The 13,440-nt window shown below is 40.7% G+C and overlaps 1 protein-coding gene across 2 annotated transcripts; it reads right to left on the minus strand.

Annotated features, from left to right (window-relative positions):
- Positions 1–1,793: 1,793 nt before the first annotated feature.
- Positions 1,794–8,601, minus strand: nop9 (NOP9 nucleolar protein). 2 transcript variants are annotated; one of them, XM_007552603.2, is made up of 12 exons: positions 8,485–8,601; positions 7,745–8,017; positions 6,728–6,964; positions 6,296–6,505; positions 4,799–4,906; positions 3,864–4,005; positions 3,576–3,768; positions 3,347–3,487; positions 3,143–3,262; positions 2,287–2,499; positions 2,101–2,206; positions 1,794–2,018 (listed from the first exon to the last, which is right to left on the minus strand). In XM_007552603.2, exons 2-12 carry the CDS (start codon positions 7,980–7,982, stop codon positions 1,864–1,866), a joined length of 1,863 nt encoding a protein of 620 aa, XP_007552665.1. In that variant the 5' UTR covers positions 7,983–8,017; positions 8,485–8,601; the 3' UTR covers positions 1,794–1,863. The 2 variants fall into 2 exon arrangements, with proteins under 2 accessions (XP_007552665.1, XP_007552666.1); XM_007552604.2 differs by lacking the exon at positions 8,485–8,601 and adding an exon at positions 8,367–8,472.
- Between the last annotated feature and the right edge of the window lie 4,839 nt (positions 8,602–13,440).

Here is a 13,440-nt window from a genome sequence, read left to right on the forward strand (position 1 = left end):
CCCCGCTGACGCCCACAGGAGGGGAAAGAGGAGGGAACGGAGGGGGAACGATATGACAGAATTTGTTTCCGTGACACCCTATCGGCGTCTCAAACTGTGACAGATATCCTCCCTCTTTGTGTTTCCCTGGCGCTGACTCATTCAGTGGGCATTTTCTGTGGTTCTTGGGCAAAAAAGAGCACTTCATGCGAGCACGGGGGGGAGAGGGAAGGCAGAGGGAGAGCTCAGAAGACTCAAAACCACCCACTGAGTACCACTGGAAAGCCTGCTGAAGTTCCTCTTCGGCTTCCACCGAAGAAAGACTATTTTCGGTGAGCGCTGTGCATAACTAATGAGCTGCATGTTGCTTTCCTTTGGGGAGGGGCAGGAGAGGCAGGGATTACTGATGATGGAGGAGCAGAGTTTGTAAAGAAAGCAGACCTGGCTGACCCTGACGGGAAAAGGTGGAGGGGGTGGGGGGGGGACCCATCTGATTCTGTTTTCTGCTCATTGTGGCCCATCTGAGCGCACACAGTTATAGCAAACAGCAAAGAGAAGAGAAGCCTAAATCGTCGTCACCGATTGGAGGGATACGTGATTAAACTTGGGTTGGTGAAAGCAATGATGAAAGCTACGAGTTGGGATGAACAGTGAACAGGATGCAGCCTCATCAAATGTTGTGATCCTCATGCCGTTCTCCACTAATCTGGATTTTACAAAACATGAAAAGTTGAAGGGATGGCCAGGGTTGCCAGAATAACAACAGAACCATCAGAAGATTAGTACTCATGTTGTAAAAGTCACGCAAGGCAGCTATGAGAAGTAAAAAAAGAAAAGAAAAGGAAATTAATAAATAAAAAATACATCCCAAGCTTTGAACATCCCTCAAAGCACAGCTTAATCCATCGTTCAAAACGTGGGACTGCAAACATACCAGGATGAGTATCACCACATAAACCTGCATGCCAGGCAGTGAGAGCGTTAAAGAAGAAACAAGCAACTCTGGAGGAGCTGCAGAGATCCCCGGGTTGTACAAATTGTCAACAAGATGATATTTAGACAGAAACTCAACTGTCTGGCATTTTAAAAAGAGCGGCAAGAAGAAAGCCGTAAGAAACTTCACTTTTGCGGTTTTTAACGAGTCAGGCAGGGGGCGCTGGTCAGATGATACCAAAACAGATGTAAGGCTTACAAAAGGCTAATGTTGCTGAAATTGACTTGTTAAAGTCTAGACAATGAGGAATCTTTCAAATTATGGTTTACAACCACTTGGCATGGAGCTTGAACTATTTGACAAAACAACAAAAAAATTGGGCAACGTCTGTACAAAGATGTGCACGTCTGGGGAGATTTACATAAATGCACACAATATTTCAGATTCCCTTTTGTGTTGAATTATCTTACATAAAATCCTAACAACCAAATGCAACAAAGGACATATTACATTTTTGAAAAGTACTGGATAACACAGTGGCTATAAAAGCCTCCCACTAGAATCAGACAATAAGCAACTACTGACATATATTCATAACAATGCCTATTTGTAACAAGAATATTTACATTCTTTTAATTTTGTTTAAATATTTTATTAATTTTAGTAATTTTTCTTTGGACAAATGGGAATCAAGTATCACAGCCATTATTGCCCCAGTATAGCTGATAAAAGTCTGAGGTTTTGCACTTCAGGACGCCGTTTGCTGCTATTGAGGTGGACAGCCTCACCACACATGCACCTCTAGTGCCACCTACAGGCTACATCTCTTCTTGCATCAAATTGTATATTAAAAATCTAAAATCAGCAAATGAGTCAAAAGTAACATATATATATTTATTTATTTTTATCAAACAAATAAACACTGAAAAATTTTAATAATCTGCGGCTTTTTATTCCAGAAGGTCGCTGAAAAGTTTCCGTTTCTTGGACTCTCCCGTCTGGATTTCCTGCCAGTGGGCTCTCCTGTGGACAAAGTGGGAGAGGCCGAACTTTGCCCAGACGTGACGAGCAAACTGATCGGACCTCAGCTTACTTTCGCTGGGAACTGGAAGAGAAGGACGGGAGAGTAAGTGAAGAAAATTAAATAAATAAAATAAAACTGAAAGCGCTAAAACCGTCAACGTTACCAAGCTCCTGCGCGATGCTTTGCCTCTGGCTGACTGAAGCGCTGTTCCACGCGGCTTCCAGGACTCGGCTTCCAAGCCTGGAGCAGGCCATCTGCACGTACTGGCCCTGAGAGGAGGAACGGCATTTAATTCACATTTCTAAACTCTGCAAATAACCCAACACTAAATCCAGCGAACATATTGTACCTCCAGTCTCTTGAGGATCTTGCCCCTGCCTTTGTCACTGGATGTGGTGATGAGGGCCTGCAGGACGTGGCTGCCGGAGGGGTCAGAGGCCATCGTGAGGAGGTCGGCAGGGCTCAGGGTGCGCAGGCTGCTGAGGAGGTGAGAGCGCTCCTTAAACTTGGCCAGCGCTTGGACCAGCCGGGAACCGTGGTAGCAGATGGAAGTCAGCGGGACCTGAAAACGACAAAACAATCTGATGAGGTGCCGGGGAAAACGGGCGAGATGAAATGTGTCACCTGAACTTCCTCAGAGAGTGGAAGTTACTAAAACAAAAGCGGGAGAAACATCTTGGAGGAAAAAAGAAATTTCTTCAGCTGAATGTTTTCATTTTTATCATTGTTCACAAGAAAGAAACAACAATGTGGGCGTAGAGGTTAAATGAATTGGGGGAAACTAGACTTGAGTCTGTTAAAAAAACAAAACAAAGTTCTCAGTTACTAAAAATTTTATATGGAGTTCCAAAAGGTTTGTTACTGGCACCAATGTGGTTTTCTTTTCTTTATTTTAATTTGTATTTGTATTTTTTTTTTATTGCCACAATTTTACACTGCATGGAGATGACAGAAGTCTATTTTGTTGTGAATAAGATGTAACTCAAGAACTGTACATAAGAAGATCGAAACAAGCTAGTTTAGTATTAAATGTATTACAAATCTCAGTAAAACTAAATATATTGGCTTTTTTTTAACGCAACTTTAACTGAACATGTCAACTTCAACTCAACAACTTTTAATAAGTAGTGCTGAAATGTAAAAATAAAAAAAACAAAACTAACTAAAAAAGAAAAGACCAGTAATGTAAAGAGTTTGCGGTTTACCTCTTTCTGTGTGCTGCCCTCTGTTGCATCGGTCTGGTAATACATCTCATAAGTAAGCAAGGACATAAAGAGCGGCAGGCAGCTGACGTGTCGAGAGCCGGGCTCGGCGCAGTGGAAAGCCTGGAGGGAAACACGGCACAGAGCTGACATGAGGGAGGAACTCCTCCGCGTTTGTAGCAGGGCAAAACCTTTTGGGAGGCTCACGTTCAGAAGGCACCGCATCATGTCGTCCTGCTTCTCTCCGCTTTCTGCGCAGCTTTCCGCCAGCTGGACGATCACGCCCATGTGACCCGCGGCCAAGACGGCCTCCACGCCCTGGACCAGCTCGTCGAACAGCTTCAGGAACTGAGGATGGGAACGGCGTCAAGTGGCGAACTCTTCAGCCCCCGTGACTCAACAACAACAACAACAACAACAACAACACACCGCCTACCAGTTTATGCCCAGCCGAGGCGGCCGTCAGCCTCTGGATGGGGAAGTTGGCGATAGGATGGAGGGCGAGGTCAACCAAACTGCCCTTGAGGTGGTTCTTGTAAAGGTCACGGAGAAGAGGTTTGTGGGAGAGCTGGATGACCGTCTCTATGAGGCGACTGGAGGCCTGGTCCTTCAGGAAGACCAGGAGCGGACTGTAGGAGACGAGATAAAAGGGCGTCCAATGTTATATCTCTGCTACAGTAACCCTTTACCGAGAGAGAACTAAACAAAACAAAACACCTCTGACCTGACTCCGGGGGCAGAGCTGCGGCTGGTCAGGTACTCCATGGTGCGCTTCAGGAGCTGCTTGCACAGTTTGGGTCGTTTTCTGTGACACACGGTCAGCATGGTCTGGAACACGGCGCTGGCAGCTCCATCTGTAACGCTCACTGAAGAACAAACAAATGGAAAAACAATTACAACGGAGTCCCAACAGAATGCGTACAGGCTAGTTTGTGTTTGTAACGTGACTAAAGACCAGGAACACTTGTCTGAACTGTAGGTAAAACAATCCGTACGCATAATATTTAGTAGAAGACGGCGTCTTTGTGCCCTGACACTTCTTATTAGTACTTGCAGAGGCTTTACTGCCACCGACTGGAGACTAATGGGAAGGCATAAAATCTGCTGCCGGCTATTTTACACAGTCGTTTAAAAAGAAATAGAAGAAGAGTTGAGGTAAAAACACCGGCTGCACTTTATAAAATAGTTTCTCCAGTAAGGATTTAGGTAAAGGAAGCTTAAACCTCTGCATGAGTATTAGCAAAGAAGTTTATTGACTTCAATATCTGTTTTTTTTTACTACTGAAATGAAATGGTTGTATTAATATTCATCCATTTAGTATTTATACTTTGGTTCTGCTGTTTTCAGGTCTCAACAGACATCGGAGTGAAAACGACGGGATTAAAAGTCAGCAAATGGTTTCCTGACTTCTTTTGAATCCGATTAATATTTCCTTTCCCACAGCAACATTGGCTTCTTTATGCCAAAGCAATCTGTTTATTACATTTTAAAAATAAAAACACACGTTTTATAGTCCACATTAGATATTCCAGTCCTCTGTGCTAACATGTTCTCTTTGTGACGGGAGTACAAAGAAAGAATTGAGTCATCTATAATCCGCTGAAAAGAAGAAAAAGAAAAAAGGGGCAAGAGCAGAGATGGCGTGATGAAAGGCTTACGATTAATATTTTCCATCAAGGTCTCGGTGAGGCTCTTCAGCTCGTACCAGAACGAGGTGGGAATCTCAAAGTCGGTCAGCTGGGGGGCCGCCCGGTGCTCTTTTGCACCTAATTCGAACCAAAACATCAAACGAGAGACACGGACGTGAAGTCAGACGCCCTGACTCAGCCTCCATCACATTTACTGAAAAGGAACCAAAAGCTTTATTTCGTTTCTGAAACAGGAATTGCAATAAAAATGTGGCCAGCACTCTCCTTCTCTCTCAGAAAAACAAAATAGTTTAAAACCTCCAGCAAGCAATTGCTACAATTTGCATCAAAACTCCTTCGCCATTTCAATTGGAACACACACACACACACACACACACACATTATACAGATGTAGTTGCTGTGAATGACGTCCACAACCCAGGGACATCGTTATGTTTGGCAGGAATCAAACCAGCTGAGAGGAGTCGTTGTTTGTTAGTCTGGGCATGAATGGGCACTCTGCGGAGAAAAACTTCTGGTCGGGTAATTGGCCCGGTGTAACTCATGCGAGGAACAGAGGAGCTTATAACTAGAGGCTACCTGGAGAACAGGGGAATTAAATGGAATTAAAGCCCTACTTTCAACGTCCAATTACTGCCTGCAAAGATGTGAGTGATTTGATTTAATTCACTCAGCAAAGTCACGGTCTGCATAAACAGCATGTGGTATTTTGTGACACTTTTAAAAGAAAAATGTCCTTGGGCTTTTTTCTGTTTGTTTTATCCTCACCGCATCGGAACGTCTTCGTTCAGGCTGCCTGCTATGATTTTTAAAATCCAGCAGGTGTCGCTGTTCAGCAACACACCAACATGGTCAACTCAGGATTCTCCCATGTGACAATTTGAGCCAATCGCTGATAAGCTGACTTTTAGCAATATTAAATATATGTTACTATTTCCACACTTTGAAGAAAAAATAAATAAAACAAATTTATTCACTTAATTTAATTCCTTATCTAGCAGAAACACGGCAATTGCAAAATTGTGGGGGTTTTTTTTCCTGTTACATAAGCAGAATATAACCATCAGGTCACACCAGCAGCTACACTCTTCAGTGTGGATGCTACTATGAAGCAAAGAAGACTTGAAGTTGACTATTTTCACTTCAGTAATGAAGTCAGGGAAGAATTCAAATTCAGCAGTAATCAATAATCTTCAATTCAAAAAGACTAATTCAGTTGAAAACCTCACATTTATTATGATTTTATATTTGTTTTGAAATGCTTTAAAGGGACAGTGCTCTCCACCAGTGGTGCTGTCAATGACAGAAATAATTAATGATTGCTCAAAACTTAAAGGGTGGACAAACCTTAATTATATTGTTATATATAATTACACCACAGCTTTTTAAAGAGACATCTGGAATCAGGGAAAGTCCGTTTTACGAGGACAAAAAAACACACAAAAATCAAAAGCTTGAGAATCGGCCACATGCACCTGTCACTAAAACACGCCTCTGTGTGTTTACCTGGCTGGGCTTCGGTGCGAGGAGGTCCGACGCAGCCCGCCAGCACGTGTAAAAGTGTGCGGACCACGTGTGAGCCGTGAACGTGTCTGATGAATTCTGAGACGTTGTCTTTCACCACCTGACTTAAGGATAACACCTGGCTCTCCAGCATCCCAGTTCTCTCCTCCTCCTCCTCTTCTTCTTCTTTGAATGGATCCTTCTGAGAGAACTCTGCAAAGGACAATCAGGATATGTAAACATAAACATTTATTTCTTTGTTTAAGGTTTTTTATTTGTGGAATGAGAAATACAAAAATTTTATCATCACACATGAACAAAACATTAACCTATACTTTTCTGACTTAGATCCTACTATGTTTTTGGTTACAACGGTGACAAAGTGTTCATACAACTCAGAAGAATTAAGCAAGTAATCATATATTTCTCACTTACCCTCCCACCTGGACATCTGTCTGAGCGCGCTCTCTACGACGTGGCCTCCACAGCGGTCACATGAGACCTCCCTAAAGCCCACCCCCGACTCTCCGCCCAGTTCGGCCAGGACTTCCCCCACCTGGTCCGGGCTGGACAGTGGGAGCAGCCGCTGCAGAGTGATGCTTCCCGTCCGGTCGGTGGCCACCAGGCTGGCTTTACCTTTCACCTCGGCGAGGACGTTCCCCACAAACATCTCTGTCAAATGTATTGCAAATGTATTTATTTGAAACGCACAGCAATGCCACTGAGAATTTACACAAGGAATGACCATGAGGCCAGTTTGGTGTCTCACCCAATTAAAACTTTTTTCAGTTTAAAAATTAAAAACAAAATTTAAGCAGAAAATACAGATTTGAAAATGAAAAAACAAATGTTCAAAACTATTTTTCAGATTCAAATCTTTATTTTCGGTTTTAATTATTTTTCAGTATCAAAGTTAAATATATATATTTGTATATATGTGTGTGAGTATAATTTATTTATTTATTTATTATTTTTTTTAGTTTCAAAATAATTTTCAAGTTTCAAAACTTTTTTCAGTTTGATTTTTTAAAAACTTTATGACCCCAATGTAGGTCCATATAATGTACAACTTACATGGAAAACAAACAAATTCTGAGCCAATCATGTGTCAGCGTTAGGCCTCAGGTTTCCTACTGCTATCCTCATCTCTTTCTGGATTTAATTTCTTAAAAAGAAGAGGGAAAACACAAGCGACTTAGATCCTCAGGGACTTACATTGAATATGTTCAATGTTCATGAGGTAAGAAATAAAACTTAAATCCTAACCACTGTGGCTTAAATGAGGAAAAATAAAGTTGCCTCGCAGGTATGTGAAGGACAAAGATATGGAAACGTTTTCTCCATATGAACAACTGATGTAATGTTACATAGAAAAGTCACAGTATCTGAACTCTAGTTGCAATTCTAACTTTTTAACTTCAGTTCCCCCGAAGAGAATCAAATCCATCTCACCTCTCTCCTCATCTTCTTCAAAGCCTTCATTCAGTCGTTCCCCAACGCGGCGGAAGTAGCCAACACTCAGAGCATCCAGTCGCTTCCTGCCACCGTCTCCCTGAGGTTTCTGTCCTTCTTTTCCTTCTTCACCTCTGTTCTTTTTCTTTTTCCATTCTGCTCTTCCTCCATCTTCAGCAGGGTGCCTCCTCTTCCTTGCTCCTCCTTTCTGTAGCTTTTCTCCGTCTTTAGCCAGCATGTTAGGGATCTCAACACACGGCTAAGTCCAGTTCTCTGGTAGAAATGAGATAAAGAAGCATTAGCTCACTTTATGCAATATCTTTTCAACGTTTAAACTGGGATAAGTTCTCATAAATATGAGGCAAAAATTAGGCGTTATAGCTGGAGGAAGCCTTAACTTTGGAAGTAATAGTGATTTTAGCTACTATAAAAGTCCACCTTCAATGTATTTTCTGCTTTTACTGAATGCACGCCGAATTTATCGTCGATTAATAAATATTAATGCTTCCTCTGAACTAGCAATTTATTTCGAGTTCATTATAAGACTGATTAAATTTATATTAAAAAAACAGAGTACGGCTAAAAAAACAAACAAACAGCACTTTGGCCCGTTCTTGCTAACCTGCTGCGACAAAGCCGAAAAAGAGCGACAAGCGAGATTTCTGTCAGTGAAAAGAATTTTTTTTTTCCCTACAAAATAAACGTTTTATTTGAGGAAAAACTACAAAATGACAACTCACGTGTGAGACCTGTGAAGCGTCCTTCTTCCTCTTCTTCTGTAAAGTTCCTGTTTGTGCACCTGAAAAGTAGCCTAGAGATGCAATACTGCCACCTACAGGACTAGAATATAAAAAGCCATTATTTTCCATCTATGTCATTTTTAATCGCTTAATCGTGACAAAAATATAATTTGGGAGTTTTCCCCCAACAGTTAAATGGTAAAATGTATTTCTTTCTTCTTCTGTTCTAATGTCAACTCTTTTTTATGCTAACATATGTATTTAAAAGTATCATATGAAGTTGCACTCAAGATTCCCGTATGGTCATGTGACTTATTTATTAAATCCCTCGTGGTAATTTGTTTCTAATTCAGAGATAAGAGCTCAAAAACAACAGTTTCAGCAAAAAAAAAAGAAAAAAAAGAAAAAAGAGAGAAAGAGGGTCAGAAAGGTCAGAGGCTTTTAAAAACAAACATGTTGAAAGAATCTCATGAGGATTTTAAGACAAGTTAGTGGATTTTTTTCCCCTTTTAATCCCAAAGAAGCTGAGCTGAGAGTCAAATGCTGTGATTTTTGTAAAAGAAAGTTGTGCAAGAAAAAAAAATTAAAGTACAATCACACTTTGCGTCTAGTTAACACCACCAGGGGGCAGTGTAGTAACTCTGCTGGTGTACTGCTTCCTCTTTACTAGTGACTCCGCTTCATCCTGTCTTGACAAGACAGGAAAATGAGATGTGGACATGAATGCAAATGTAAGCGATTCCGTCAGTCAACCGATCAATCACACACTCTATCCAGATCAAAAAATGCAGAGGCAGAAAAAGAAAGAGCAAAGACCGCTGGCTCAGCTTTTAATCCCGCATGTGATCCCATCATGCGTTTGATATCAAACAGCTTGCTCTTTCATTAGCAGTAGAAAAATGTGATGGGTGTGCCGCCCGGTTCAATTTCAGTACAAAACAAGCTGCTTTCTCAACTTACTTATTTACACCAAGCGGATTAGTGAAAAACAGACTTGTTAACATTTTATTTGTTCATTATGTTTCCTTTGTTTTAGTCTCTTTTAATCGTTTTTGTTGTTTTGGCAGAGTGGTTCTGAAGAGACATGGTCTTCCTTTACTACAACCTGTTTTTTTCACCCCTCTGTGAAGTTAAGCTCAAAAGCATGTTTGAGACAATGACGCAATCAAACAAGCAGGGGCAGCAGATCATGGAGGCGTCCTGCCACACTGTTAAATGACGGCATTTTTCACAACTTGCTTCCACGGATTAGTGATGTACGGTGTCCATCCTTACTTACGGTTGATGTATGGGTGTAAGTTTCGATGAATCACAAGTAAGGCAATACAAGATGTTGAAATTTATAATGGAAATTTAAACAAAAGGAAAAATGTTGTGAAAGAGCATTTCTGAATAGCTCTGACGATGTTTGTGAAAAAAATGACAACGAATTCTCAGCTTTCATTGCTTTCTCTTCTTTAATCCTTTAGTAACAACCTCACAGGCCAAAACGCACATAGATACTGATCTGAACGTTATAAACACTTTTTATGCCTTGTGGAAGAATTCGTGCCCCTTGAACTTTTCCACAGTTTGCCATGTTCAACGTATTTCAGAGGCCGTTTATGTCATGGGTCGACACGAAACGGGACATATTTGCTAACTGAAGAGGAAATGATTCATGGTTACGAATAATTCTCACAAATAAAAACTCTTTGACGCATGACACAACATTAAAACATTGTTTTTAGGACCCTTTACTCTGATACACCTTAATAAGATCCAGCACAACTAAGTGCCTTCAGAGATCAGTTTGTAAAGAGGGACCGCCACCGATGATTGAAGGGTTGCAATATTTTGTAACACAAGTAACTATGTTACTTATAATGTAGAACAATTTTAATTCAAGTCTGTAGAGGGGTATGAATACTTTTCTGAATGCCATGTTTAGCAGAACATGTGGAAAATCAGCTGTGACTCACTGGTTTAGAAAAACACAACCAGCTGTGTCAGACCGGACCGAACTACAGCAGATAAATGGACAGTTTATCTACTTCTGCCCAATACAATGTCAGAAAGAAGATGACTCCCTCTGTATTAATAATGCATTTTGATAACAAGGTGCTTCAAAGGAGTGTCTATTTAGGACACCCAACACTAGAATCAGTGGTAGAGCATGGAAGTAACGAATTACGTTCCTCTACTTTGGCGTCATTCTAAGGTATTTAACTAATATCTGATCGTCAGAGCATTGCCTTTTCCAGGCTGGGGCTGAAACTTTAACATTACCCTCAATTTTCTGTTTAGAAAAATGCTGTTTAAAGCAATTGTGACTCAAAAGAAATTTGTGATTTGATGCCTTGAAATTGGCCTCATCACAACAATGATCTTTCCATCCTGCCGTTTGCGGGCGTTCTTAGGAGCGACGGACTTTTCTCAGCAGAGAAACTGAAGCTGGTCAGAGTTGATGGTAGGATGTTACTTTAAATAAAAGGCAATTCAGGAAGAAACTTTGTTGTTGTCGAGCATTCTTAGTCAGATTGGACAAAAGCATGATCAAGATTTGATGTAAGCAATTAAAGAAACCTTTTGGTTTAATTTTGGAGTAGATCTCTTCATATCTAGATGCTAAAATTCCTCTGTGCAATTTCAGCATCGAGATATATGGAAATCATCTCAAAGCTGGAGGTGTAATTTCAGCATTTTTATTTATTATTATTTTTTTATATAAAATATTGGTTTAGAGGTAAGCTTACAAAAATACACAAAGTGTTTTGGATAATTGTTCACACTTGTAAACACCATGTGTTACTCTCAGCCAGCTTCCCTCTGCCAGCTATAAACTACACTACTGTCTGTAGCTGCAATGTAGCAAAATGTAAAGAAAAGGTGCTACAGGCATAAAAACCTTTGCTTAGTTCTCTGCATATCATAAAACTCTTTTGTTTTCTCTGATTCCATCTGAGGTAAACTGACAGAGAGGGATCTCGATTCAACGAAAAAAAGTCTTTAAAGAAACCAAAAGGACAAACACTTCTGTTTTTATTATGCACACGCCTCAAAAACGATGTGATGTCGATTTTCTTTCATCCACTCTCTGTCTCGTGTGGGATCAAATCGCCAAGTAGAGAACATCAACCCAAACTGAGGCAGAAACACTTCATCAGAAACTGCCCTCTTTTTAACCTCATCTCGCTCTCATGACTTAGTTCACGCTGCTACGGGCTAGAATCTCTTTCAGGATGGGTGTATGGGGCAGTAGAGCAAACACACAGGAAGTCAGCTGCTGCTGAGCCCATGACCAAGAGGGTGGATGCGAGAAAGATGAAAAAGCAAGGCGAGAAAGAGGTGCAAGAGAGGAACTACAAAACAAAACAAAAGCCTCAGTTCCATCGTGTCTTCACAGTGCGGCATCAGATGTGAACGTGTATCTATGGTGTACACTACAAGGCGATAAAGAAAGTCACGCCGCTGGGGTCGAATTAGAGCTATTTGTCTCGGCTTGTCTGGATGTTTGCATGTTTTATGGAGCCAAAGTCAACGCCTCAAGCAGTGGCAGTGCATATTTTGAGATGACCGAAGTTGAGATAAAGTTCCCTCGAGGAGCTTTAAACAGAGAAATCATTTATAACCTTGTGCCTTGAAAAAGTCATATTTTTCAAGGCACAACTTTTTCATACTCCTACATTCAAACCACAAGCTTTGTTGTTTATTTGGCGACGGGTTGGTGGAGGGGTGGATTTTATGTGACAAACCAAACCAAAGTCGTATTTTCGCAAATGGTGTTCATTTGGATTTACTCTCTTTACTCTGGTGCCCTAAAATAGATCAAATGTATCTGATTGAGTTGGTAGTAAACCGTTACCCTAATTACATAGTGACTGAGTCTCTATAAATAGAGCTTTTCTATGAAATCCTCAGCGGTTTAATATAAACCGATAGTAAACAACCAATCATCAGTAAAAGCAAAGAACAAAACAGACAATATGACTAAAGTTTTAGAGAGGTTTAAATCAGGGTTAGATTTCAAGACAACGTCCCTAAGCTTTGAAACTCTCACACAGCTCCATCTAAAATTGAAAGAGTAAAGGTTCAGCTGCAATCCTAATGTGTCAAACCCGAGGCCTGGGGGCCAAATCCGGCCCACCATATTTTTTTATGTGGCCCTCTAGATTTCAGCGGGACGAATAAATAGAACTGTCAAGACAACAGTATGCTCAAATATTACTTTATCAATCAAATCAAAGCGGTTTTTATATACTTACTGCCAGAAAAAAAATTACTTGAACATTTTAATACCACAAAAAAAGACTTGCAGCGGTAACTGTAGTAAACTATACTTGGACTGGTGGTGGAGGGTTGAGTGCAAATGCATGTCAAGCTTTTTAACCGACTGTGGTTTTCTGAGCTTTTCAGAAAACAACAAAAGAAGACAAACAAACAAAAACACTTTTTATTAATGGAACAACTTTATGCAAAAACAGAGTAGTTTTTAATCACAAACACAGGACGTTGCGAGCGGATACCCTTGTCCCAGATAAATCATTTGCACACCCGCAAAGCTCCCTTTGCCTTCCTCTGTTTGTGTTCGTCTCTGTAGCAACAGCAGCGGCAGCGCATGAATCAGTTTGTGTAAAGTAAGCCGTGAATGAATGCTGCAATCGACAAAACTGAGCAGATGCATACACATATTTCCTCACACTACTGTAATCATCCACAGCTCTTGACGTCACAGCATTGAGTCATATAAAAGTAGAAAGGAAAATCAAAGATGGCACGCCCAATTAAAATTATAGGAATGTTCTTTTAGAAACAACAAAAAGCAGTTCAAATAGTGCCTTCACTGCAAGTAAGAATGATTCTTTTTGTCCCAAAGCTAGCCAGCTGTCTAGTAGTGAATATTAAGCTCACACATCTCTGCTTAAAATTGCCTAAATTTTGCAAACGGGCAATTGGGAACTTAGAATAATGCCTTTT

Source organism: Poecilia formosa, unplaced genomic scaffold (genome assembly GCF_000485575.1).
Source record: "Poecilia formosa unplaced genomic scaffold, Poecilia_formosa-5.1.2 Scaffold51, whole genome shotgun sequence".
NCBI lineage: Eukaryota > Metazoa > Chordata > Actinopteri > Cyprinodontiformes > Poeciliidae > Poecilia > Poecilia formosa.

Excerpts from the sequence above, each read along its gene's own strand:
- nop9 (XM_007552603.2), bottom strand. The coding sequence starts at position 7,982 with ATGCTGGCTAAAGACGGAGAAAAGCTACAGAAAGGAGGAGCAAGGAAG. Across the intron at positions 3,263-3,346 it reads TGATGCGGTGCCTTCTGAAC|GCTTTCCACTGCGCCGAGCC; the intron begins GTGAGCCTCCCA and ends GTTTCCCTCCAG. Across the intron at positions 2,500-3,142 it reads AGGGCAGCACACAGAAAGAG|GTCCCGCTGACTTCCATCTG; the intron begins GTAAACCGCAAA and ends TGTCGTTTTCAG.